At 47.8% G+C, this 25,322-nt stretch overlaps 11 protein-coding genes across 11 annotated transcripts in view; 2 read left to right on the top strand and 9 right to left on the bottom strand.

Moving 5' to 3' along the window:
• The window catches only part of LY89DRAFT_649578 (uncharacterized protein), a gene marked incomplete at its 3' end in the record, with an annotated part of 4,710 nt that extends 1,789 nt beyond the window's left edge, over positions 1-2,921 (bottom strand). Inside the window, exons 1-5 of the mRNA XM_018212069.1 lie at positions 2,810-2,921; positions 2,066-2,754; positions 1,975-2,012; positions 345-1,900; positions 50-280 (exon numbers count right to left, since the gene is read on the bottom strand). Coding sequence (XP_018069331.1) covers positions 50-280; positions 345-1,900; positions 1,975-2,012; positions 2,066-2,703 — 2,463 coding nt within the window. The 5' untranslated portion in view covers positions 2,704-2,754; positions 2,810-2,921. The remainder of the gene's footprint in view (positions 1-49; positions 281-344; positions 1,901-1,974; positions 2,013-2,065; positions 2,755-2,809) is intronic.
• A 5,744-nt stretch (positions 2,922-8,665) lies between these two features.
• Positions 8,666-10,050, bottom strand: LY89DRAFT_126829 (uncharacterized protein). Its single transcript, XM_018205203.1, has 2 exons — positions 9,886-10,050; positions 8,666-9,830 (listed from the first exon to the last, which is right to left on the bottom strand). The coding sequence occupies exon 2, from the start codon at positions 9,755-9,757 to the stop codon at positions 8,687-8,689; it is 1,071 nt and encodes a 356-aa protein (XP_018069330.1). The 5' UTR covers positions 9,758-9,830; positions 9,886-10,050; the 3' UTR covers positions 8,666-8,686.
• LY89DRAFT_126828 (uncharacterized protein) lies at positions 10,051-12,151 on the bottom strand. Its single transcript, XM_018205202.1, has 2 exons — positions 10,194-12,151; positions 10,051-10,134 (listed from the first exon to the last, which is right to left on the bottom strand). Exon 1 carries the CDS (start codon positions 12,010-12,012, stop codon positions 10,348-10,350), a length of 1,665 nt encoding a protein of 554 aa, XP_018069329.1. The 5' UTR covers positions 12,013-12,151; the 3' UTR covers positions 10,051-10,134; positions 10,194-10,347.
• A 554-nt stretch (positions 12,152-12,705) lies between these two features.
• Positions 12,706-14,024, bottom strand: LY89DRAFT_784012 (uncharacterized protein). Its single transcript, XM_018222744.1, has 2 exons — positions 13,935-14,024; positions 12,706-13,879 (listed from the first exon to the last, which is right to left on the bottom strand). The coding sequence occupies exons 1-2, from the start codon at positions 13,958-13,960 to the stop codon at positions 12,784-12,786; spliced, it is 1,122 nt and encodes a 373-aa protein (XP_018069328.1). The 5' UTR covers positions 13,961-14,024; the 3' UTR covers positions 12,706-12,783.
• A 222-nt stretch (positions 14,025-14,246) lies between these two features.
• Positions 14,247-15,983, bottom strand: LY89DRAFT_649566 (decaprenyl-diphosphate synthase-like protein subunit 1). The gene is made up of 2 exons (XM_018212068.1): positions 14,639-15,983; positions 14,247-14,589 (listed from the first exon to the last, which is right to left on the bottom strand). Exons 1-2 carry the CDS (start codon positions 15,845-15,847, stop codon positions 14,428-14,430), a joined length of 1,371 nt encoding a protein of 456 aa, XP_018069327.1. The 5' UTR covers positions 15,848-15,983; the 3' UTR covers positions 14,247-14,427.
• Positions 15,984-16,104: 121 nt separating this feature from the next.
• Positions 16,105-17,150, top strand: LY89DRAFT_620215 (uncharacterized protein; the record flags this gene model as incomplete). Its single annotated transcript, XM_018210904.1, has 2 exons — positions 16,105-16,532; positions 16,614-17,150. Coding segments are annotated over exons 1-2 (912 nt in total), but the record flags the coding sequence as incomplete, so codon positions are not given.
• Positions 17,151-17,419: 269 nt separating this feature from the next.
• On the bottom strand, positions 17,420-18,251 carry LY89DRAFT_126575 (uncharacterized protein). Its single transcript, XM_018205201.1, has one exon. The coding sequence runs from the start codon at positions 18,103-18,105 to the stop codon at positions 17,683-17,685; it is 423 nt and encodes a 140-aa protein (XP_018069325.1). The 5' UTR covers positions 18,106-18,251; the 3' UTR covers positions 17,420-17,682.
• A 785-nt stretch (positions 18,252-19,036) lies between these two features.
• LY89DRAFT_569883 (HET-domain-containing protein) lies at positions 19,037-20,208 on the bottom strand (the record flags this gene model as incomplete). The annotated part of the gene is made up of 2 exons (XM_018208581.1): positions 19,037-19,886; positions 20,060-20,208. Coding segments are annotated over 2 exons (999 nt in total), but the record flags the coding sequence as incomplete, so codon positions are not given.
• LY89DRAFT_126569 (uncharacterized protein) lies at positions 20,059-21,389 on the bottom strand. The gene is made up of 2 exons (XM_018205200.1): positions 20,342-21,389; positions 20,059-20,273 (listed from the first exon to the last, which is right to left on the bottom strand). The coding sequence occupies exon 1, from the start codon at positions 21,164-21,166 to the stop codon at positions 20,507-20,509; it is 660 nt and encodes a 219-aa protein (XP_018069323.1). The 5' UTR covers positions 21,167-21,389; the 3' UTR covers positions 20,059-20,273; positions 20,342-20,506.
• Positions 21,390-21,613: 224 nt separating this feature from the next.
• Positions 21,614-22,300, top strand: LY89DRAFT_540000 (uncharacterized protein; the record flags this gene model as incomplete). Its single annotated transcript, XM_018208153.1, has 1 exon — positions 21,614-22,300. A coding segment is annotated over one exon (687 nt), but the record flags the coding sequence as incomplete, so codon positions are not given.
• Positions 22,301-24,374: 2,074 nt separating this feature from the next.
• Positions 24,375-25,217, bottom strand: LY89DRAFT_588749 (uncharacterized protein; the record flags this gene model as incomplete). The annotated part of the gene is made up of 2 exons (XM_018209498.1): positions 24,375-24,716; positions 24,900-25,217. The coding sequence occupies 2 exons, from the start codon at positions 25,215-25,217 to the stop codon at positions 24,375-24,377; spliced, it is 660 nt and encodes a 219-aa protein (XP_018069321.1).
• Positions 25,218-25,322: the final 105 nt, after the last annotated feature.

The raw sequence follows: 25,322 nt of genomic DNA, 5'->3' as shown, positions 1-25,322 counted from the left end.
AGGCTGATGCGAGCCGTGTGCCGTCGGGCGAGAAGGCTACGGATCTGACTGGACTTATATGGCCCTCGAGTATTTGCAGGCATGCGCTCCAATTGCTTTCTGTTATCGGCTTTGTTATAATCCATCCCGGTTCGTCGTCTTTGAAAAGTTCTCTTATCAAGCAGTATGTTGGACTAAATACAAGAGCTGATGCATATATTTGAAGAGGATAATTTTCGATTATCCATCTGTTGAAGAGAATAAATCGATAAGCATCTTGAACTAAATCAAACAGTTGAGACTTATTTGATAAGGTCTCAGTTTATTAGTATGTTTAAAGCGTGCGATCAGAATTGAATACTTACTGTAAGGAAACTCTTAAGTTTGTTCATCGCGAGTATACCAACTGATGTACTTCTCAATAAGCTAAGAGCTTCCATCCAATGGAGAAAGTGCTCCTTTAGAAAGATATAGACAACGCCGTTATTGCCAAGGTCAATTCTATCGTGACCGGTCTTCATATCGCAAAGATGGTCAACCCAGTATACGCACGAATACCTTGCCGCACTTAGTGGATCCGGGTTAGGCGGTTTGACACTGCCAATTGGGAATCCAGGGGCGTGCAATCCGTATATATCGCGTCGAAGCGTACTCGACATGATGTCACGTGATCTCGAGAACATCGTGTAGTTCACCTCTGACTTACCAGAGGGAAACACCTTGTCAAATGCCTTTCCGAGCAAAAAGTCCTTTGCCGATTGATGAACGAAATAGGTGCGGTTTTCCCGTATAGTGAGGAAAGAGCCGCATTTGTTGACAACCCTCATAATGTTGTCGAGATTGGTGGAAATTTGGCCAGGCAGACCAGAGAGGGCCCCTACCTCGAGGAGGTGCAGTGGACGGTATGCGAGAGTCATGGCGGAAAGGACGAGACGGCAGAATTCAGGATCTTTGCGTTGCAGCTGTTGAACTTGCCGCAGCATCCGATCGTAGAGCGGTTCCAACTCGGGCGGCATTTCCTGAAGCACATCGAGTACGTCCCAACTCTCTACAGGCTCAAGCTCTTTTAAAGCAAGTGCCGCCCAGAGAAAAGTCCCACCAGCTTTGGTGTATAATTGACCTCGGACTGTCTTTTGTAGCGCGCTGTCGTCCATAATGAGTGGAAGTTTGGACACTTTGTGATCGATAAACAGCTCGACAGCACGAGAGACATGCTCTGAATTAAGCTCAAGGCTAAGGATCATTTGTGCATTATTAAGTCTCAGCCGCGCTTCGATATCGGGTTTGTTGCGGCTCGACACAATCCATTTGACGCGAGGGAATGTTGAGGTACTTTCAGCAACCAGCTTCAAAAGCTGGGGGAGATCTGTTTCGCATTCGTCGAGGGCATCGATGACCAAGTAAGTGGTCTTCAAGCTTGGGTCTTGTAAAATGTTTTCAAAGACTGTAGACAAAGCTACCCAGCCATTTACGCCCTCGAAAGGCCTTTCGACCCCATGATCGTATTTCTTCTGCACGTGTGATACAAGAGATGGCTGCTGGTTGACGAGTAGGTAGATGAGGCCGCGGAGCACGGCTGTCGCATTGTTGATACGCTTATCGGTGGCCTGGCAGAAGAAGTATGACAGCAGCGTGATTGCCTCCTCGTCCTTCAGCTTCGTCAAAGGGCTTACTTCGTTGACAATGCCGCAGAGCAGCATCGTCTTGCCTTTGCCGGGGTCGCCTTTGATCCAGAGCAGCCGGCTCTGTTTGTCGTCGCGCCATTGTTGGAAGTCGGAATGTTCGAGGATCCAGCGGTACGAGTCTTCCAGCAGGCCACCCTTCGTCTGCTCGATACGCGTTTTGTCCTCGAGGGGGTCGGTCGTCGATAGATCTTTTAGATACTTCCGGGTCTGGGAGTCGGTTTGCTGACTTGAGTTATCTTCTCACGAGAAGAGTTAGTCAGGTAAGATACGTTAATCTTTGTTATGACGAAAGAAACGGATTCAAACATACGAGGCACAATGTAATTATTGATAACTTGTTGGCTTGGGTTGCCTAATTCACAAACGTCAAATCCAGACATAATCTCGTGTTATGCTATTTCTTACTGCCAAAAGTCGCCCCGCCGCTGATTACATTGTGGTATAAATCCCCTGATCCTTTATGGAGGTTCATAGTCCCTGGACCAGTGTGCCCAATATTGTCACCACTGCCGCTGTGTGTTTGGATGAAACTCCCAGCCTCGTCCGGAAGAGAGGGAGGCATTTCGTTCATTTCCTTGATCGCCTCTTCAAGTTCCTTCATTTGGGTATCGGTAGCGGTTCCCGTCAACCTTTCGCATGCGATCACTTGGACATCCTTCAATATCTCCTCCATCAAATGCTCCACTCTACCACCTTTCACTAATGTACCCACGGCTTTCTTGTACCGGTCGTACCACTTGTCGTCATCCTTGCGAACAACCCTCTGGAAAAGGTTCTCGAGGTTCTCAGCCTTTGCTTTGCATGACTCTAGAATGGGCTTCAATGCGTCCCGCGCGGACTCGTCGAGCGTCTCTGTCCTCTCTTTGGCACTGTGGAGGATTTCGTTCACTAGTGGCAGTCGTGCAGCCACCTGGCGAAATGCTTCTGGCTGGCCTTTCGCGTTTTTGGCGGCATCGTATACCGTTTTGGTAGCCTCGATGATTGAGATCACGCCTGAAATGAGGCTAATGACAGTGCCAGCCTCGACGACGCCGGTCATGATAGATAATTGACGACGATTTCGGTGGGCGTATGTTAGGCGGTCAATATGCTAGAACAACTCGTGAGTATTCGACAACACGGCGAAATGCGGCTCTTGAACTTACATAACCGGACGATGCTGCCGGACGAGATTAAGGATGCGCACGATGATGTGGAGTGCCTAGAGCGTTTGCGAAGGAGCGGGGGGTCAACGATGAGGCATGGTGGGGGCTTGCGTGCAAGGGCTTTGGCTGAAACTTTCTGACCACGTGGCTACATGAACAGAGCCGCAACACCATCCTGCGACGTCTTCCTAGGACTTGGCTTCCTCGTCAATTAGTTCTAAAGTAACCACAATGGCGCCCAATCTTGCACTTTCCCAGCATGAACAGATTCGAGATATGATTATTAGCAAATTCGCTAACCCTACAATTGCCAGAACTGTCCGTTGCAGCACCCGCTCCGTCCAGACGATACGATCGAACCTACGATGCTTTGGAACCACCAAAGCGCCCCCGAACGGGGTCGGACGGCGCAGAACAATTATACTTCCTATGCTAAGTGCATTACTTGAGCAACTCATCGAGAAACCCGAACTATACCAAGATGAGATGGCCATCTTTCTCTACGATGAGTTCGATGCTCTAGTTACAACTCCCACTATCAGCAGAGCCTTAGCATCGGCGGGCTGGTCTAAAAAGGCTGCGCGCCGCGTCGCAAAGGAGCGAAACGCAGACTTATGAGACTTTTACCTCCACAATTTATCGGAGTTCCGTTCATACCACTTGGTTTACATTGACGAGTCTGGATGCGACAACCGGATTGGGTTCAGGCGAACTGGATGGTCCCCTTTGGGAGTAACACCTGTACAAATTGCTCGCCTGCACCGTGACCAAAGGCATCAGATCCTACCGGCGTACGCACAAGATGGCATTCTCCTCGCGCGCGTGTTTCAGGGATCAACAGATACCGCCGTCTTTGAGGATTTCATCGAGCAGCTACTGCATCATTGCGGCAGGTGGCCTGAGCCGAAGTCTGTCCTGATAATGGATAATGCTTCGTTCCACCATTCAACCAGAATTGAGGAATTATGTAGGGAGGCTGGAGTAAAGTTACTCTATCTGCCGCCGTACTCGCCAGACTTGAATCCTATTGAAGAGTTCTTTGCAGAATTAAAGATGTTCATCAAACGAAACTGGCAGCGTTACACAGATGATCCCGGACAAGACTTCAAAGCATTCTTAGAGTGGTGTGTGGACACTGTAGGGGCAAGAAAGTCAAGCGCCGAGGGGCATTTTCGACATTCTGGGCTATCTATTGAAGAACCGTGAAGGCAAACTGTATAAATTTAATCTTCAGAAATCCGCTCTTATTCCAACTTGTATTGTTTGGCCCATCTCTTGATATCGCGAACAAATCGCTGTGCAATTCCGCTCTTTATGCCCTTATCAATATAGAACTGAGCATTTTGTTCCTCATAAATCAACTCAAGGTCGAGACCTTCATCCAACGTTATGTGATATACCTTTTGGTATTCCATCTTAAGGGACTTGGTAGTGACACGCGAGCACTGCCATTCACTGTACTTCCTAACAGCAACATCTAGTTGTCCCGGAATCTCAAGAGGGCTGGAAGGCTTAGATGGTACCATTTCTGTTGACGGGGTCGGGGTTTGAGAGGGCAGAACGTTGGTGATATTAATAGGTGGGAGACCAGCCACAGTCGAAGCTGTACGTTTCCGCTGCCGTTCTACATCTTGCTGTTGTTCAGCATAGAGTTGTTCACGAATATCGTCTGGTACGTCATCGTGAGTCTCTAGTGTACCGCCTTCTTCGACGTGCCTAATGAGGCTTTTCAGGTGGTATGTCTTGAGCTTGTAGTGTTTCTTGCCGACATTGTCGCGCCAACAATAAGGTCCTAGATTGCAAGGTGGCCCAGGACATCGCATAAGGTTGTAAACGTCGCGCCAGATTGATGGCTGACCAGCAGCATCCTCTTCAGCGTCAAGCTGCATGGCTCGCTCAGCGAGCATGTATTGAGAGTACCCTCTCTTGGTACTCTGCCGAGTTGATGCCACCACCGTATCGCCCGTCTCTCTGTATTTAAACGATATATCGATCCTGAGTCTCTTTCCAACACGGAGTAAAGGGCTCCAAGTTTCGAGCTGCTTCTCCAGGAGTTTCCAGTCAATATCGAGGTCATCGAACCGCTTATTAACATCACGCTCTGTACGGTCTGTGACGGACACTACGACAATCGTTTCGTCCGCGCTGAAACACTTGTTCTGCGGTAGCTTTCGAGCTGAAAGCTTGTCGAGTCTCGGTCGCAGGACAGTCGTCCAGAACGCACTAGGAGCAAGGACAAGATCCGGTTCTGTTTCCTTTGCAATTAGCTTCTTTTCGACTATTAACTTCCATTCAATAGAGTAATGGATGCAGGTTGGCGGGTGCTCATCATAAGCATTGTCCTCGTTCCAATCAGCGAGCTGCAGCAGCGGCAAGGTGCCTAGACCATGATGTGGTTGGCTTCGACGAGATGAGACGACATCGAGAGTGTCTGCTGCGCCAGATAGCGGCCGATCAGCAGTGTCAAACGACAGCTCCTGCAGATGTTCAGAGTTGCTCATGGTTGCTCTGTAGAGTGACGACATGGACGGTGAAACGCCACTCACAATCTACTTTCGGTTCGTCGTTGACGCCACGTAGCCAGAACCAATATTTAGCCGAATATTAGCCGCCCTGATGATTCGTGCCAGCCGAACGCCAAAGACTGATTTCATCGCGACATCCGCCACAAAAATATGGATCCAATGTCAATGCACGGAATAGTACTTTGTACACGTATCTGAGGGTCATTTGCCGCCTTGCTCTGCTTGATTTCAGCCTCGACGGGAAGCTGCATAGGTCTGAGCAATCTCCGTCCCACGCACTTCGAGCCATCGAGTCTGCAACGAAACCCCTCGGAGGGGAAGATGCATCAGTCGCTGTAATCGTATGAACGAGGCCATAGGTCAGCGAGTCGTATGCCTCGAAGACAGATAGCCAGGACGGATTCCGACTCTGGTAAGAGTCCCTTAGCATCTGTTCCTCAAGCCTTCTTAACACCTCGGAATCGCAAGTCCCCTACCAAAGCAATACTAACCTCGTTCCGCAGCATTAAGAATAGATACTAACTCGATCATGTCGAGTGCATTCTACCACATGAATTGCCGGAGGTCGAAACGATCGATTGCAGGCCTTGGCGGGGCCAACATGGATCACACATAACAATGGTTCTTTGAAAGGCATCGCTGTTGAATGGAGGGAAATGAGGGATTACCGAATACAGGAACTCCTTCGGCCTGAGCTGAGATCACGATGAGTGTTTCAGAACTTTTGTTCGCGATTGGATTGCTGTACGGCCCGTACATCATGAACTAGTTGAGAAGAGAAGGCGAGAGTCTGAGGGTGACGCCTTGTTGGATCCTTCAACCTACTCTTGATAAGGTTGGCCGGCACTCTGGGTATGTGATGAAGAGGCTATTTAGAGCAGAATTTCCGACGAATATTCTGTCCGAGAGCTGCCTGATCGAGTCAATGAGATTCATAGATGGTGCTTACCCCAGTCATGAAGGAGACACCTTGGAGTTCTAAACTCTGCGAACCCCTAATGTTCATGAACAATTGGTAGATAGATCACATAGGCAGCATCAATAGAACGAGCAATACGAGATGCGAGAGGTCAGAGAAGTGTTGCGGTCAGCTCCCCAGATTTTAAGTGCAAAGGACGCAGTGGCTGGATGTCATAAGCAACCTTTAATGGAGGTTGCCCAGGTACTTTGGAGTACATGGGATGACAAGGGAGCTATGCGCTAGCGCCGAAAATGGACGAGGTGGTCTGTGCTCACAAATTTTTTTAGGCGAAAGGGGACGAAGCCGATTTTGCAAGTAACTTGTACGTGTTCTTTATATCAGTGAGGGTTTTATTGACGGGGGTTTGGGGTTGTTCGTTACGAGTTCCTACTCGAGTAAGTAATGAGTGCTGTTCCTAAATGCTGGCTAGTTAGGTAGGTAGGTAGGTAGGTAGGTAAGGAAGGAAGGAAGGAAGGAAGGAAGGAAGGAAGGATGATTTTGAGTTTAAGTTTTACGAAGTGGGAAACTAGATGGGGGTGAAACGGTTCCTGACTGACTAGCTGGCAGAGAGGGGGAAGCCACCGCTTGGACGGAGGGACGGATGGGGACGTGGCGTGGCGTGGCGGTGTGGCGAGTTGAGTTGATCAGCGCGGATCTGAGATATGGGTTTGATTTGATTCAGATGAAGTATGCTCGTCGTGAAGGTATGTCGTTGTCTTGTTTTGCTGTGTGTGTTTGGAGTCGAGTCGAGTGATTTAAGCTGAGGAGTTGATAGGGAATTGAGATGTGTAGCAAGAATTGGGATGTTTAGAAGGAGTTGTATACTTTATGCTGTTTATGGAAATTAGTTCTGTTTTTTTTTTTTTTTTTTTTTCGTGATTGATAGACACTGCGTAGTTCGGTGGCGTTTTAGTTGCTAGTTGTGAATGTTCGTTTTCGTGCTAGTGACTCTGCTTGGTACCAAGATTAAGCTACGTTGGATATCCAAGAGAAGAGCAATAGTATTGCCGACTTTCGATGTTTGGAGTGACGGACACCACGTTGTCAGAAAGGGTGTTGATCGCAGAGGTTGCGTTGGATACCTTGGCCGCGACTCTCGATCATGGTCTTCGGGCTACGCAGATTCGTATCGTTTGTCCTAGGCAGCGGTATTCCTGTTATTCCACATGGTATGTGATTTGTGACAGATTCGTCTGCGGCTTGGTTTCCAGATCACAGAGCGGAAAGAACTTGGTTGCTACATTTATGTTCAATTGTTTGTCTTCTATTCAAGATCGGTGTTCAAGGTGAATGTCCATGTTTAGGATAGAACAACAAGATTTACTTGAAGTTCAGATTCTGAAGCTTTAGTCAAGCTCCAGACTCAAGCTGGACAATTGGACTTTTAATCTAAGTCTTAGCTCCAAATCCTAACTCGGTTTTCTTCTCTCATTCACAGCTTGTTTATCAGAACTTTCACTATTAAAAGAGTTTTTATGAAAAGCCGTACCTAGGCTAAGATATATTCGCAATCGATCATGTCGGGTAGAGCAGCAGTTTCCCACAAGCCTCAGCGGCTTGCTGGAGTAGAGAAAGTTGAGAACCCACGAGGGCAGCCAGCCAGATCTGACTCACTATGCATTACCGAGATTCTGACTTAAGTTGAATCATTGGAAGCAAGACAGAAATTCACGCATCTGTTAGTGTTCAGTCTCAAATCTGAGCCTCGAAACCGAACATTGGGGGTCGTCTAAGAAGCGGCTATACATATCTTACTTGACTTGTGAAAAGAAAGCATCTCTTACTTGAAGCCTAGCAAGACTAACTCTGGTAAGTTTGAGGCCATTCGTCAACACTTGGTTAGCAAAGGACTTTTCTAGTCAACTACAGAATCTGTGTTCGAGATGAATGTCCGGGATCAAGTTCAATATCAAAGACGAAAGGCAATTTTAGGCTGAATGTCTGCACTTGAGTCAATCTTTGAAGTGGTTGGAACAGATTTTTGAGTCATTTGTCCAATGTCTGTATTTGTGTCAGGACTTGGACCTAGAGGTCAATGGCCATGTCAAGACCTGAGATTCGTTCCGGACTAATGTCCGTGCTCAAGACAATGTAGTATTCCTAGTTGAATGCTCAGGAAGAGAACGATGATCTGTTAAGGTTAAGCGTGCCCACTTACTCTAGCTTGAGCTTACTCGATTGAACGGGACGCCAAGAATAACTATATGTCTGAACTTCACCTGAGTTTGTTGATATCAAGCTACTTCTGTTCAAGACTAGTTCTCAAGTCAATGTCCAATTCGCGATAAAGTTATTACATGCCTCATTTTCTGCCCCAAATACTGCTCTCCAGAATCAATTCTACAATAAGTCAACCTGTCAAGATCCATTCCTTCCTTCCTTTGCTCGTAATCACAACTTCAAATCCACAAACCCCGCCCTACCCCCTCTCAGCGCACCAGTCGCACCACCCCCAAAATTCTGCTCAATCCACGCCGTCCCACAGACCATCTCCCCCCGAAACGTCCCCTCCACGATAGCGACCCCCTCCCAAACCGGCGGATTCTCCGTCCCTTGCTGCCGAAACTCCTGATCGGGCATCGACGCCGTAAACAGCAGCACCGTATTATACTTTGGAACCTCAACTTTGTACTGCGTGAAATAGGAGTTTCCTTTTCCCTTCGCAGGGAACGAGGATGCCCAGACAGGTCCTAGTGGTGTCGTCACGCTTTGTTCGAAGGTACTGTTGCCATCGGGCCAGATGATGGAGACGAATGAACTAAAGGCAAGGCCGAGCTTGATGTCGGCATCCGGGGGCGCGAAGCTGGATAGTTGGGTTCCGTTGTCGAGGGTTGCGTCTTGGAGGGCCCATGTGAAGTTGTTGGGGAAGGCGCCGTATTCGTGGTCCATCCAGGTCGTACCGACTACCGACACCTTCTCTGAGCCCATGGAGATAGATCCGACGGCGGAGAGACGTGTGAATGAGTAGTAATAGTTGTTTTTGGTCAGAGGAGTCTTGCCTTGTGGGTTGACATCAGTGTGAACGCCCGTTCCAAATACCAAGAGAGGAGGACCCGTTTGATGGAGCGACAGATTGATCGAACAAGGCGTTTGGGTCTCCGCGTCGAGGAATTCTCCTACAATCGACATCTCATTCTTCTGTCCGAAGTCATTGCCAGTCATACTGACAGATCCATTACTAGGAGCCTTTCCAACGTTCACAAACCATGCCTTGGTGGAGTCGCTTTCTGCCCAATTAGCGTCCCAGGGAAACACGGCGCTGCTCTGGTAATGGATCTGGTTTTGGACATCCGTGATGCTGATTTGAGAGAAGGATGCAATGCCAGTTATACCGGTAGCGTTGATTTCGAAGCCAAAGGTCCGGGATCCGTCGGCCGTGGAGATGGTACCGATGTGCCACCACCACTCTGATGGTGCACCCACGTGAGCGTATTGATCCTTTGGGAGTTGGATGGCGGACATTGTGTATAAACTTCTTCGAGAATGTCCGAGCCTATGGAATGAATTGTAGAGTTCTCAACTAGGTGGATTTGAGCTGTGATGTTTGTCAAGTTACAAAAACATTTTCCTGATACAAAGGGGTAACAAACCAAGGAATGTAGGCGAGAACGTAGGCAAGAATATCCGAGAGTACTCGGATGACAATCTATCTGGCAGAACTGGAGATAAAGAGGTAAAACTGCTGGAAGGGTGGTGCTCTCAAATAGGTTTGTTTTTAAAGCAGAGTGACATTCTAGAGCTGAAATGCTCAGCTCATGCACGTTTGCCTCAGCCGTGTTTAGGTCCTACTTTCAGCACTCCATCTACACTCGGCTACAAATAGAGGCGTTAATGGTTGGCTGGCGAGGCGTGCTTTGTTTTAGCGAGTTCGAACTCTTGTTGAATGTCCCAAGCTCACTCAAAACAGCCGGTAAGCCAGGATTTGGTATTGGATATTCATCTCAATCCATTGATATCATGTCCGTCTGCCCTAAATACATTATTCGTATTCACAGCCTCTTTTCGCCCCTCTATCTTCATCCCTCTCAATCCTAGGTATGCAACAAAACCTATCATAAAACTCTTTCCTTTTCCGCCTGATTCCTTAACGCATCAATCTCCGCTTGCAATTTACTCAAATCAGCCAGGATATCATGTCCAGCGGGTCCTTGAACTTCTTCTGGCATCTGTAGCACAGAACTTGCTGCTGAACCTCTTCTCGCACTATCCATACTTCGTCGAGGGTAGTCACTACTTGTTCTCCTGGAAGTACCAGGAGATTGGCCGTCGAAACTCGTACGGCCGTGTCGAGGAGGTGGAGGGGGCGGTGGCATGACCGAGGCTCGTTTGTTGCTTGGGGTGGAGAGGTCCATACTATGTACAGATGGTGGTTTGCCTCCTGATATGGATCGAGCTGTTCCTCGGGCTGGAGGTGGAGAAGGTAGTGATACACTGGACGGTGAAGATAATGGTAAGTTTTGTGATGAAGAGTTCATTCTTACTGAACCGATTCGGCGAGATGGTGGTGCTGGAGGTGGGGGTGCACGTCCACTGTTTGATCGTGGTCTTGTATTCTCGTTGGGGGGTGGTGTCAAAGAAGCTGAAGATAATTCTTCTTCGGGTTTCGGAGATAGTCTGGCGGTAGCAGGGCGATTGAGCTTGGATTCTGGGACTTTTTGGCTATGCCGTCGACTCAAAGGGGGAGCTGGTGCTGTTTTCTTCTGTTGTAATGACTCCGGTGATGGTGACTCCGGTGTTTTGCCCGCGGCTTCTTTATCGAATATGGATTCCCGGTCTGAATCATGGCTGGCACGATTGGGTGCTGGAGGTAACGGTTTGTTGAGGTCTGTCTGCGAGCGAGGACTCGAACTAAAATAATGTTGTGATGTGATGGATCCTGGTGTTGGGGGTGACTGAAGAGCACTCAATGTGGTGTCATCTCGTAGTTCCACTCTTATCAGCTTACCATGCCTCGAATTTGGTGGTGGGGGCTTCTTCCTTCCCGATGAATACGATATCTCTCCCCTTAGCTGTCGTCGGTCATCTTCTGGTTCTGATATCTCGTGTGATGTCCTAGGTGATTCCGGATGGGGTTCCTGTATAGCTTCAAATATAGACTGCCTTGAGACAGATGATGCATCCGTGCTGCTTCCTCCATCACCCAATGCATGTACAACATGGACTTGAGATGCAGTCGGCGGTGTAGACGTTCCTACTTCAGCACTTCCTGTCATTAACAGTCTCTTGAAAGCTTCCACATCCATTGACGCCCGGCCCGGACTTGAAACACCTGTTGGGGGTATAGTAGGTATATCTCGCTGGGGATGCTCCATTGTTTCCAACGTCCGTGAGAAAGGGTTTGCTGGAGCTTTATTTGGTTTGCTAAGCTCTTCATCTTCGGATATATCGGATGTGGTGGTGTCAAAAGGGTCGTCATCTTGAGGAATCGGTGGCGTGGGAGGTCTGGCAGAGAAGGAGTAGTTCTCTTCCCCAATGGTAGAGTTCGAGTCCGGTAGGGACGGAGTCGATGGAGACAGCGGAGGAGGAGATTGTACACGGACTTTCTTCGTGATTTTCTTCGGCACATCTATACTTTCGAGGCTGAGAGACCCAGGCTGGGGATCTGCTGCTTGATAGGCGGCATGTTGGGTGGTGGAGGGGTTGCTTTGAGGGGTTGGAGTTGCCGTTGCAGAGGCTTTCCGCCGGAAGGGATTCGAGCTTGGGAAATCTGCAGACATGGCGATGGGTATGTGCCACCGGATGTCTCAGTCCTATGGTGATCGCATTCGTTCGATCATTGACGAGATCGTGAGGCTCGTGTTCTGTTGTTGTAACTCGGGATTCTCGGTGCCTATGATTCTCATCGGGCACAGACCATTTCATTGATAAGGAGACAGCCGAAAGCTTATTTTAGCGGCTGCTGCCACCAGTTGATGTGGGGAATCGTCACAAAATTTCCCCGGAGTCTCACAAACACAGACACATCTGAAATGCGACGAATCATCTTGTCTGTGTGACGGGTGGATATTGGTGTATTATGCTCAAAGTCTTGGCAACCAGAGCATCTGATCAACTGGTACCCATATCTGATGAGTGTTCAGAGAATGTCTGACTTGACGAGAGACTAGGAGTTAGAGACGAACTTTCAGCAGGCTTAGGGTATTGAGAAATACTTTTTCCATTGTGCGCAGGGGTTTTATGAATGATACTCCGGCCGTGGTGAAAAAGTGTTTTTGAGGCTAATGTGCTGAGCTGGGACGAATGCACCCATAATAAAATTCAGGAACCATGACTTTAGCGTACCATGGGCCCGGAACTACCAGAGCTTCGTTGAAGACTGTTTCAGATGAACGACAGAGCATAGCGTGAAGATGTGATAGCCATCATCGATCAAGGAATAGTGTTGAGCTAAAAACTCATCCATCAATGAGACTCTGTATTGTCCTATTATTCCACCCAACGCCGTATCCATGCAGGGGTATCATACAAACGACTCCTGAACCAATCTATCAAGACAAAGTCATTAAGTACTCCGCTCCCTCAAATAATCCCTTGCAATAAGACTTCGCAAATCGACCTCCATCTTGCGTCGTGGACGTGAACGCCACATCTTTCTTCCCAAGTGCCAATCCGGAAATGAAATTCGAACGTGCTATGTCCACCAATCTTGTGGCATAACCCTTCCTTCGATGGCTAGATCGCGTCCAGATTCTATCAACTGACATCTTGCAGACATCTTGTGGCTTTCCCTTAGCCTCGTCTACTTCGAGGGTATCCTTGAATGGGAAGAAAATTGCTGACTTGATGCGCTCAACCAGCAGGATACTGACCGGGTGACGGTCAACCAAGTACATATATCCCTTGTACCGCGGTACTTTACGCTCATCCGTAGTATCGTGCGGATTCTTGATCTCGGACCAAAGATTCAACTCATCGATACCTTCTCCTCCCATGTCCTGATACGTAGCAGAAAACGCTTCCACGAATCCCTCCTTCAATGTCGAGGATGAAGTCCGACATATGGCTCGGATTGAGTGGTGTTTATCATCGATATTTTCTTCCCATAGCACAACCTTCGGATCCTCGGTTTTAGGTTGGACATTGTTCGTATGAAAATCATGGTATTTGTCGTGCGCCTTTCTGTCTGTAGGATCGCTGCGGTCGTAGTAGTAATGGCAGACTGAACACTCCTCATATACCTGCTGTCCGAGATCCAGGCGCATCTGTGAGAGCTTGCTGTTGGTTTCCTGGTTCTTCTCGACTTTCACAGATCCATTCTCGATTGGCTGGAGGACCGGTCGTGTTTTGAGTCTTCTTTTCTTCAGAGGCTTCGAATCTGGAGGGGAACTTGGTATCGCCGGTGGGGGAGATGATGGCGGAGTAGACGCAGGTTCGATAGCATCTGAGGACGGGAGGGGAGATTGGAGTGGAGGACTTGAGGATAGGAGCAGAGGCTTGAAGTAATTTTGGATTGACGATTTCTTGAATTGGGGCGCTGGCGGCACAGTCTCTGCAGCAGAACTTTCATCGAGACGCCTTTTCTTGGTAGGAGGACCTTCTGCGATCCCATTGACGCGTCGAGAATATGTCTTCATGTTCGAGGTCCTGACAAAGAAAGTTTTGTCAGCATGATTGAATCCCGAGTTTGTTTGAAGCCTACTTTCGACTACCTGGTACCGAAGCCATTTTGTGAAATCAACGGCCAAGCTTGTTCAATTCTGTGTTGGATATCCATGAACGCGTTTGTGTTGTGTAAAATGGATTGTTGACGCGAGGTTCAAAGTCGTGTCGTGAAGCGAAGACGCGCTATGAGCCTCGGCATGTGATTTACCCCTGAGCTTCAAGCGAGTTCATATGCCCGCGTCTCTGGCCAAGTTATTATTGCAATGTTTGAATACTGCTTTGGCTAAGCATCTGAAATGCAAATGTCTCACAAATTTGAAAGTTAAAGCGAATGAAGTGAGATGATACTGGTGGTAATAAGGTATACTTCGGTCGTCTATTTTACTCTCCATCCTCTGATATACGATGGAGAGCTTGCCATATAATACATTTATCTATGCCGTACCCCAATGCATGTCATTATACAGCTGGCAGGAACGTTGCCATGTAAGAGGAGGTTGTAATATACAGCAGTCACGTAGCACATTATATCACTTCCGTCGCTTTAGTGTCTTGATAGCCATATCTATCAAACCTTCCTTCGCCTCGCAGTCTGGGAATGAACTGATCGAGTTTATAGCTCGGTTTGCGTACTCTTCAGCTAGAGCACGCGTCTGCTCTAGCCCATCGCTCTGCAGCACCAGTTCTCGAGCCTGTGATCATGTCAGCGAACAGTGGGGAAGCTTTGGCTTTACTACTTACTCTAGCCACATCGCCCTCTTGAGAGAACTTTCTGCCCACCAGAGACCCTAGTTCCTGGTTGTGCTTCCAGGCAAACAGCAGAGGTGCCGTAGCCAGACCTAGCTCCAGATCCGCTCCAGCTGGTTTGCCCAATTCCTTTTCGCTGATAGTGTAGTCTAGCATGTCGTCCACCAATTGGAACGCAAGCCCCAAATTCTTCCCATATAGATATGCTGCATCAACAGTTGGAACATCGGCACTACCCAGTAAGGCTGCAGCTCGACATGACTTCGAGATCAAACTCGCAGATTTCAGGTACGTCTTCTGAAGGTAATATGTAATTGCATCTTCTGTCCAAACTGGGTTCTTTTCATCCCGAGCTGTGTTTTTCAATTGCATGAACTCTCCCTCCACGAGATTTGCAATGACAGTGGCAAGCAACTCAGTCACTTCGGCGTCTCGTAACCTAGCTAGAGCTACCGAAGCTCGACTCAACAAAAAGTCTCCTGCCAAAACAGCCATTTTGTTCCCGAACTCGAGATTTGCGGATGGTGCTCCACGTCGAGATACTGAATGGTCAATAACATCGTCGTGAAGCAGCGAGGCAGTATGTATCAGCTCGGTGATCTCGGCGAGTCGTCTTTGCGATGGAAGAATCTCGCTGTCGCCTACGGGATAGGAAGTTTGAGTATGAGCAATCGGATTTGTTGACGGCGTCGAGGGATTGACATCTGAAAGTATTGACAGAGGGGAGATAGCATTGTCAATGTCTGTAGCACTCTGCTGGCCACCGTATCGAGCTGCTTTTGGTGACAGAGATGTAGCTCTGGACATCAAAAGCACAATGAGTGGCCGCACATGTTTTCCTTCAGCTTGAGTATAGTACTTTGCGACTGTATCCAGAGACGGATGCCCGGACCCTAGAAGCTGTCGAATATTTCCCGTCAAGAACTTCAGCTCTTTAGCTACCATCCGCAGAGGGTCCACGCTGATGTTTCCATCGCTTGCGGCGCGAGATGTCGCATTGGAGAAAACATTCGAGGCGACGGAAACAGCTTGCGCCCAAGCTGACTGCCTCCTTCGAGCTGGATGGCGACATAATGTAGTCGCAATAGGTAGCTGTGGTCTTCTAGCGGCCAATTGACATCTAGAACATGTAGAAAATAGCTGTGAGGTCGATGTTGGGGTTCGTTTGAGAAGCATCGAAGCTCTCGTTGATCGGATCCTCATCGCCCTAGCTCCTCCGTTTGTAGGAAAAGACGTGCTTCTAATCCGAGTATTATAGCATTGGAAACCGGTCGTAATCGAATCGAAACCTAGGAAGTGTTCAAGCGACTGTGGAACGGAAGGGCGTACACGAAGATGGTGGTGAAATTGTTGAAGCAGTAGACTTCCGAATATATTTTTCTCGGCTAGACTAGACCATTGTCGGGTCATCTGAAGCACCGCGGCAGGTCCACGCGACAAGCTTCAAGCTGTCACCTAATCTTCAGACTTCGAACACAAACATCACTACAAGATGAGATGAAAATATGACAACATGGTGCTGCTAACCATGACAGCGTCGATAGTGGAGGCTCTGGAAAAGATCCAGAGCCTACGAGTCGCATCATCCTTGGAAGAGAAGCAATATAACGCCGAGGAAGATGAAACCAAGGAGCACGAGATACATGGCCAAGAACAGCCAGCAGAGAATACAACAGACCCACAGAAGATTTCAGCAGAGAATACCAGAGAAGCTACGTCTACAGAGCCAACTCTAAAGAATGCAAAGATTGGCAATCCAATCTCGCATGGACAGGTGGTGGATCTGTCGAATCAAATGAAAGAACAAGGGATAGAGCCATGTAGATTGGAGTTGCTACTCAAAGGATCGAGAATATATATTCCACCACCTCCACCTAAACCTGAGCCTGTAAGTCAATCTTGGAGCAAGATGCGAGATCGTCGAACAGCTCCAATCAGAAGTCCAAAGGCTAATCAAATCTGCTAGTAGACTTCAGAATACAAAGCTCTGATGGCTCGTCTCCGCCGCGAGGAAGAAGCCCGCTCCTACGAACGCATGACGAATCCGCCTCCGCCAGCGGAAACCTTTGCCCAGCGCTTCCCAATGGCCTCTGCTGCACATGCTTTCCCCTCCAGCTATCAATCAATCGAGACATCAGATCCCGATGATGACGGTACGACATACGCAGATGTTGACAGACAAATGACGTTGATATTCAATGTTTTGATCAGTATCGTGGCATGTGCTGCAGGAATATGGATTACAGCAAGATGGTGGAGCACTCCCATGAGACTAGCTTTGAGCATGGGTGGTAGTATGCTGGTGGGCGTGGCAGAAGTTGTGGTGTATGCAGGCTATATCAGACGAGTGGGAGAAGCAAAGACACAAGAGAGGAAGGTGAAAGAGGTCAAGCAGGTTGTAAATACCTGGGTGGTTGGAGCAGATGAGCAGGAATCTGTCCAGGCAGATCATGTTCTATTGACACCGAATGAGGACAATAAAGACGCCAAAGCGAGGAGAAGGAAGAAATACATATCATAGTATGACAGAATTGCTTTCCTCCTACCTGCACATCTTTTACTGTTTTTCATCAGCTTCTCAATTGCTCATGTTCCCTTTGAATCCTGTTCTGGTACCAAATTGTTGATTAGATGCTTTGCAAGTGCATATTAATCTGAACATGTTATTTCACAACGAGCTGTCTCCGCAAGCAGAGTTCCACACTCTGCACATCTACATTTCAATTCTATATGATAGTAATCACACCCCATTGCTCGTCTCCATGATCGATGAGCCTTTCAAAAGCCTCATCTAGCGCTCGATGAGGAGTATCCTCGACAATCTCTTGCAGACGGAGAGGATATTGAATGTTGGCAGGAGAATGGATCTGTTCTTGGAAGTATCCAACTCTCTAATATGTTGTTCTCTTGCTTTCAGTAGCGGTAAGTATAAGCCGATCTGAGCCTTCTTTGTGTGGAAGCCTAGTCAACCTGGGCGGTCCACGCCTGTTTCTCCTCTCTCGTGGTTCTCCTGATTCGGTATGAAAAGACGAACATATCTACCTATCCATAGCCCAACGAATAGCCATATGTACTGCCCGCCAGACACTTTCCGCCAAGATCCTGTACTTCTGGTCGCCGCCATCCTCGCGCTTCCTTAATACTCCCATCAGAAACCATGCAGCGTACGTGAGTACCTCCACACTGATGCCAAGCATGAAAAGTGGGAACCAAATCTTGAACAAAAAGCCGGAGAAGCTCCATCCGGAAAAGAATAGATGGGCATCTGGTATTAGCGATTCCAGGAGCCGGAGAAAGAGATATACCACGGCGAGGGCGAGAGCAACGACATAGCTGCTGAAAAGGTAAAGAACAACAATGCAGATAGGACCCCGGAAGATCGCGATGAATTTTAAGGACCTCTTTGGAGCTGCGGATAGGGGCGGTGATAATGGTGTGGTGTTATAATTTGGAGATTGCATCTTGTCGACGAACGGAGGCAAGAACAGTCCTTGATTCTTTCCGTATTGAGAGGCAGAGATATTATTGTGGAGTGGTATGATGTGGTGTGCGAAGAAGAATATCTAATTATACTAAGACTAAAAAAAAGGTTAGTTGACATCACGATCCCGACCCGAGTCAGTAGCGTGGAGCTGCTTTTTCATTTCTCCTCATCCTCCAGATCTTCGCTTCTACTCTCAGAGTCATGGATTCCTTCGCTGCGAAATATTTGATGGTCGAAAGCTGCAGAACAATCATCGCAGAGGTCAAGGCTGCAGGTCTCTAGTGCATCACTAGTCACAAACACGGCAGGTAGGTAGGTTATCATGTGGTGAAATATAGATTGAGGCTATTGCAATTGACCTCTTGACTTTCCACGGCTACCTACGCTCAGATAATAGTAATTATACCCCATTCCTCGTTTCCAGTATGCATGAAACTTTCAAAAGCCGCCTCTGACGCTCGATAGTGAGCATTCTTGATCACGTACTTGAGAGCAATAATATCTCGAAACTCGACTTCTTCACGCGCGGGCCACGATTCTTCGAAATATCCAACCCTCTCATACGTCGCTTTTTTACTGGCATTAGCAGTAAGAATGAGACCATACGTGTCGTTTCCCCCTTTGCTGCAAACGAAAGGCAAGAGGAAGACATATTCATAGCGTGAAAAAGTATCCCACCAAAGCCTGCAAGCGACGTCAACTGGCGTCTTTCTGGAGCCAGCGTCAACTACTAGTCTGATCCCAGTCACATACGCATTCGCACGAAACTGAATTTTGCCCTGTAAGAGCGACTTGCATGCTAGTGAAAGTGTGCCTCCACGAAGCTCACCAAGAAGATCTTGGCCGACGGGGTTAGTGTTCATCCTAAGTACCCGGACGAACCATTGCTCTTTGGACATGAATCGCCATTCTTGTTGCTGTATTGGGCCTTGCGATGACGCCCATGACCACGTTGGAGCTGTGTACAGATATCGAGCCTTCTGGACGTCACTTGGGGACCTCATCCAAAGAAGTTGCATCTCGGGGTCCTGTCTCCAAATTCCCGCAACACAAATGTCTTGCCTTTGTTCCTGTAACCTTTTGATAATACCAGACATCGCCACAAGTACGTCTCGACGTTGCGTTAAATTGCAACGAGTGTATTTGGTAATGATCCTGTGCCATTGCTCTGACAAATTATTTTTGACGATATGGATATCAGACACAGTAGTACATGCGGGAACTCCGTTTGGAAAGCTTTCACATCCCAGTAGCGTATTACATTCCCAGAATATTTGTGCTTTGGTGAAATGTAGCGTCCTAGGCGAAAGGAGACGTTCTTGGAGTACCCAACCTCGATCTGACAGCACGCTCATTGATATTGAATTCAACACCATGTTCGCCGGGATCACTTCTAGGGTCTGCAACCGTACTTGACGATCTTGCCAAGCTTTGACTTCGACTTGGAATCTGTCTATTTTGGGGTTGCTCCTGTAGAGGCACCCTTCGCTACAGTCTTTGGCCCAGGACGCCGCAATATTGACCCAAGAGTTGCCGTACACTTCGCTCATAGAAATCGACTCCTTTTCCCAGTCAACAGGATCGTCTTGTATGATACACAAGGAATCAATCCAAAGATATGCAAGCCCCAGTCTCCGGGTGATAGAGATAGCATCCTGAAATGTTCTTGGGAGAGACTCCGGCCGAATATTCGCACGAAAGTCTTCCAGCAATTCCTTTGTGAGTTTTGCCTCGACTCCTCTTGGTCCCCAACAGTGGCTGTGGTGAAGATCTCAGAGTCGTTAAACTTCTTTATCATTTATTTTGGTGAAAATAAAACAGAGATTCATGTCTTAAGAGAAAAACGTTTTCAGAGCACGAACGAGAAGTATAATTTCTGATGTAGCAAAGAAAATCTACAGGAAGCTCTGCTCCGAGAATTTGAGACTTACCTGAGTGTAGCGTACTTCATATTTCTACTGACTTCACACGCCTCTCGAAGTCTTATGGCATTCGAATGGAGCTCAAGTAGCCTAGATGGAAGCTTGACGCCATGGTTCCTTGTCCCGCAAGAACTATGGTCAGCTACACACTGTCTGAGCCAGTTAATTGCCAGATTTAAAGCATTTTCATCTGAAGTCTTATTGTGCAAGGCACCTCTATGATCTTTGTTATAAATGTTAGACGACTGGATGACTGATATTGTACAAGAGTACTAAATAGCTCATACGTACCTTGTACAGTCGCTGGGAAGATGGAAACTACAGATCTGAGCCACGCGTGATTGACTTCGCATGAGATCCACAATTTTAGTACTCTGCGTTCTTCAAAGATCAGTTGAATCTGCAAAGGCCATTCGTCCGTCTCTGTAAAGTGGCTACTATTGAGATCTAACAACATCATCTTACACATTCTACAACCGCTGTCTGCTGCAAGCTTAAGCCGCAAGCTAGAGTTCCAATGCTTAACGTAAACATCAGACGGTACAGGGGATATGTAAAGTAGTCAATGATCAAGCGCAGATGATCGAACATCCAGCGACACATGACACACAGCGTACCGACGATATTTGGATCATTGCTGTAATCTTCCGGGGGTCGAACGTTGAGGACTTTAAACGGCCCCGAGTCTGAGTATTCAAATATCGCGGTCCCCTCGTCCATTGCCTGAGTGGACCCCAGCCAAGATTCCCACGAGTACGGTTCCGGAACATCAGAGGTGCGTGGTCCTGAATCTTCGATCCGAGTCGTTGAATTTTCAATATCGTCTACACCTCCTAGGAGTCCATTATTCTCCTCTTCGTCATTGAGCTCTTCTTTGCTACCCTTGAAGTGATCGATCTCGTCGTTGCGACATATTCGATGTTCGGAAGCTGCAGAATGATCATTGTGGAGGTCGAGGCTGTGGTTCTCTAGAGAGCTAGGTCGAAAAGATAGCTGATCATGAGAGGAAGACATTTCCTCCACCACTTTGGTACTTCCGGGATGCTGTGGTACTACTTGTCCTTCAATAGCTCCTTTCTTCGAGTCTCCTTTTTTCGGTTCAACCTTTTGTTCCATTGCAATGCAAGCACGAAAGGATGATATGAGGCTAAAAAGGCGTAAAGTTCGAATGGGACGGATTAGAGGCTACAGCTACGTGTCGTGTAGGTGATTATGGTCCTTAAAACCCAGCCTCACCAACAAGTGTTGCTGTTGAACAAACGGCACACTGCTTCTCTTCAAAGACGGGATATTGTCTTAAGTGAGGTTTCCCTCTCAATCCGCCTCACAAGCCACAATATGCAGGTGCTGGGATGCAGCAAAGCCTCGTGATAGTCGGGCAACCTCAACTTTTCCACAGCTCTACTTTTTCACTTGCCCAGTTTAATATCGCATAATCTCAAAAATTGCCATCCTATATGGAGCTCGTGCATTAATCCCCAAACTTCTGTTGAAGACGAATGAGTTACTTGTTGTGACCGGCGCATCCACAGCCTCGTCTCACCCCACCTGACTTCCACCGCTATGTCTTTCGGTTACTCAATCGGAGACTTCATCATCCTCACTCAAATAGCGTACAATACAGTACAGAATGCTCTCAAGGCCTGTGGAGTCCACGACAAGCTCACACGTGAGGTCAACTCTTTGCGCCTCGTCCTCAACCGCCTCCAAGTCGAAGTCTCAAAGCCTGATTCCATTCTGAATCAGAAGGAAGACAACCGAAGGAAGGAGCTAGCTACGCTAGCGGGGGACTGCAGACGAGTGCTCAACATCTTGACGCAGATTCTCGAGAAGTACAATGCTTTGTCGGATGAGAAGAGGAGTGTAACAAAGCTATGGCAACGATTCAGATTCGGCAGCGGAGAGTCGCAAGACCTGGGAAAGATCAGGGGAGAAGTTTCAAGCTACACTCAAGCCATATCACTGTTCTTGAATATGCTGGCTATTGGTTCTCAGGGAAAGGTCGAAGCGTACATGGATGCGCATGGCGAGGAGTTGAGAGATATCAAACAATCTCTGCATTGGGTAACAGCTAGCTTGCAAGCGCGAGGAACTCATGAGGAGAAGAGTATCTTGACAACATATCCGGATGATGATAAACTTGTCTGGAAGGCCTTTAGAAAAGAGTTGATTATGGAGGGCTTCTCGAGTCGAACTTTGGGAAGGCATAAAAAGGTCATCAAGAAGTATGTCCTGGAGATGGGTGACAGAGGGCTGTTGTATGATACAATGCAGCTTGAAGAACCTGGTGACAAGGTCTTGGCATCGGCAGAACAGAATATCAGGTCTCACTCTGAGAGTAGTGACAACATATCTCGTCGAGTTGCCGAAGGATACACGATCATTGAGAGACAGTCTAGCGATTCAATGCCCGACGCTGCAAGCTATACTGAGCAAGAATTCTTAAACAACGATAATGGCAATGCTGGAGGACATACTGCTACGTCCGACACCAATGACGATGACGCTTCAGAATCAAGCACTGATCAAGATGAATATACAATGTTGCGATCCACGAATATTAATAGCGCTGTACAGAACAAAGAAGAAGATAATGGCATTGCTGAATCTTCTCAGCCGAGCTCTGACGAAGATGGCTGGGGAAAATACCTGGGTGCTGCATATTTTAGTGAAAAGAGGACCCAAGACGACGCTATTCCTGACTACAGGACTGGTAATATACAAAAGATAGACGAGGAAATCGATCAATATTCGAGAGACAACTCCCGTGCCTCCGTAATTGATGTCGAAGACGAAGATTTTTTTCTTGGAGTCCCCCAAAACTGTTCAAACGAAGACGCAGAAGATGGTCCCGACTTGGACCCGGACACCAAGCCCACGTTGCGGCACACAGATACTTCGAATGTTGAAATCAATCGAAGAGCAAAAGCGCTAAGGTCCATGAGTCAAGCAATCGCAGAAGTAATGAAAAAGCAAGAAGTGTATAGGAACGCAGTATGGGATCGCTTACACAAGCGCGATTACAGGTTTGAGAGAATCGGTTTCAGAATTCATGAGGAGAGAGCAGAAAAGCTCGTTTCCGTGGCAGCAATGTTCCAAGAAGATGCTGCCGAGATGCTGCAGTTTTTCGAGAAGAGATGCTCGAGTGTGTCAAATCACGGTGTTCGTGTGCGTTCTAGCAGGAGCGGCCAACAATACTACGTTGAGGACGAAAAAGAAACAATTCACGCACTAGTATGCGCTGCAGCTACAAATGTTGAACTGGCATATTCACTTTATAAAGCTGCGAGGGAACATAAAAACCACGTGTCCCGCTTCGTCAAGGACATGAAAGTAGAGAAAGCACGTACGCCAGAGATCATAACAGCGCTCCTGCATACTCTCCGTTCGATTCGGAGTGGCCAGAAGAAGGGGGAAATGAGGTCCATATTGCCGGTACTGCCTGTGATCCATGTTTCGCACCTCGATAGTGCCTGCTCTTTTTATGAAGAGGTACTTCCTCCACTTGGGATTCCCTGTTGGTGATAGATCCAAATTCTCCTGGCACGCTACAATTTGGCATTGTCACGGAATGGGGCTTGTGGTCGAAGGGGAGCATTACATTAGAGAAAACGGTGAATGTCGTATTCTCGATGAAGGAATCACCTCAGCTCAGATTATCAAATATCACGCTTTCAGCGCCAAGTGCAGCTGCGGTTTATGAATTTTATAAGAAGAGTCAGGTTGCATGGCCGAATCGAGGGCTAAAGAACTTGTTCAAACGGAATGGGGATGCATGGGCTTCCACTCGGGACAGGGATGGCAATGTCATCAAAGTTGTCTACACCCATCACTGATGGTCCCCGTGGGCAGAACCAGCTTTCAATTCAGGTCAAGTTAAGACGTGAACGGATAATTGTCAGGTCAGGGTCCATGTCCACTCAAAATCAGACTTGAACTGCCCGTTGAGACCACTGTGGGCCGCCAACCACCAAGTATGAGATATGTGAAAAGGAAATGGGATGGTAGAACTTTCGACGAAGTTTAGCTGTGGTGAAGGTAGGTAAATCGAGACTGGATGAAGTTCAAACAGCCACTAGGTTAGCATATAGTTCATAACAAGTATACTTAGCTCCACAGAGACAAAACAAATTCGTAGTTACGACATTTCAGAGCATGGAACAGTGAGTGATCTCTGAAGATCAGATTGACAACCGAAGTCGGCATCAGATGTGGCAATGAACGTATATTGAGTTCGATTGAAGAGAGAGGATGCAGCTAGTCCAGCACATTTGCCGAGTCTATTCATATGACCTGACTACAGCCATGTATATACACTCATCCCCTACAACATAAACATTCCAATCGACACAGCAATCAACGTCGAAAGGACCGCTCCACCAGCACTAGCACCCTTCAGGATCATAGCAGCAGACTTAGCAGCAGCCGTAGTGGTAGAAGCAGCAGAGCTGGCAGAAGTAGAAGTTCCATCTTTGCTCGTCTTCAACGCATCACAGGCCGACACAAGAGTCGAGTTGCTCTGCATAGCCGTCAACTTCGTCTGAGCCGTCGCAGCCTTGGCCTTGATATCAGCCTCCTTGGTCGTGTTTCCGTCAGTGAGTTTGTCCAACTTAGTCTGGTTGTTTGCAACGTCCACGAACTTCTGAAGTCCGTCCATGAACTTGCACTCGTCCTTCTGCGCAACAGCTGGGCAAGATGCTTGGAGTGTGGAGTTGCTGGTAAGCTCGGTGAGCTTGGTGGATGCTGTTGAGGCCTTGGCTTGGATCTCGGCAGCTTTGGTGGCGTTGTTCTTGGTGAAGGTAGAGATGGCTGTGGTGTTTGCTGCGAAGGCGACGAATTTCTGGAGCACGAAGGTCTCTTGGCATTGGTCCTCTTCAGCGGCTTCAGCATCGATGACGGCGCAGGCAGACATTAGAGTTGAGTTGCTTTGAAGGGTGTCGAGCTGCGTGGAGGCATCTGAAGCCTTGGCTTGGATCTCGGCAATCTTTGTGGCGTTGTTCTTAGTGACTTTGTCGAGCTTAGTGGTGTTTGATGCGAGTTCGACGAGCTTGTTGAGGCTTTTCATCTCTTTGCATTCACCGGCCGTAGAGAGTGTCTTGTTGCCATCGCCCTTAGCAACGACTGCTGTGGCGAGGAATAGAGAGAAGAGGACTGATTGGAGCTGCATGATGATTATGTTGTAGATTTGTAATTAAGATGGACTTTTGAATGAATGAAGTGAAGCGGACCAGCCGAAGAACGACGAAGAAATGCGAAGACTGAAATAGACGAT

Source organism: Mollisia scopiformis (genome assembly GCF_001500285.1).
Source record: "Mollisia scopiformis unplaced genomic scaffold LY89scaffold_16, whole genome shotgun sequence".
NCBI lineage: Eukaryota > Fungi > Ascomycota > Leotiomycetes > Helotiales > Mollisiaceae > Mollisia > Mollisia scopiformis.
The sequence above is the reverse complement of the archived record's forward strand: the minus strand, read 5'-3'. Positions and strand labels throughout refer to the sequence as shown.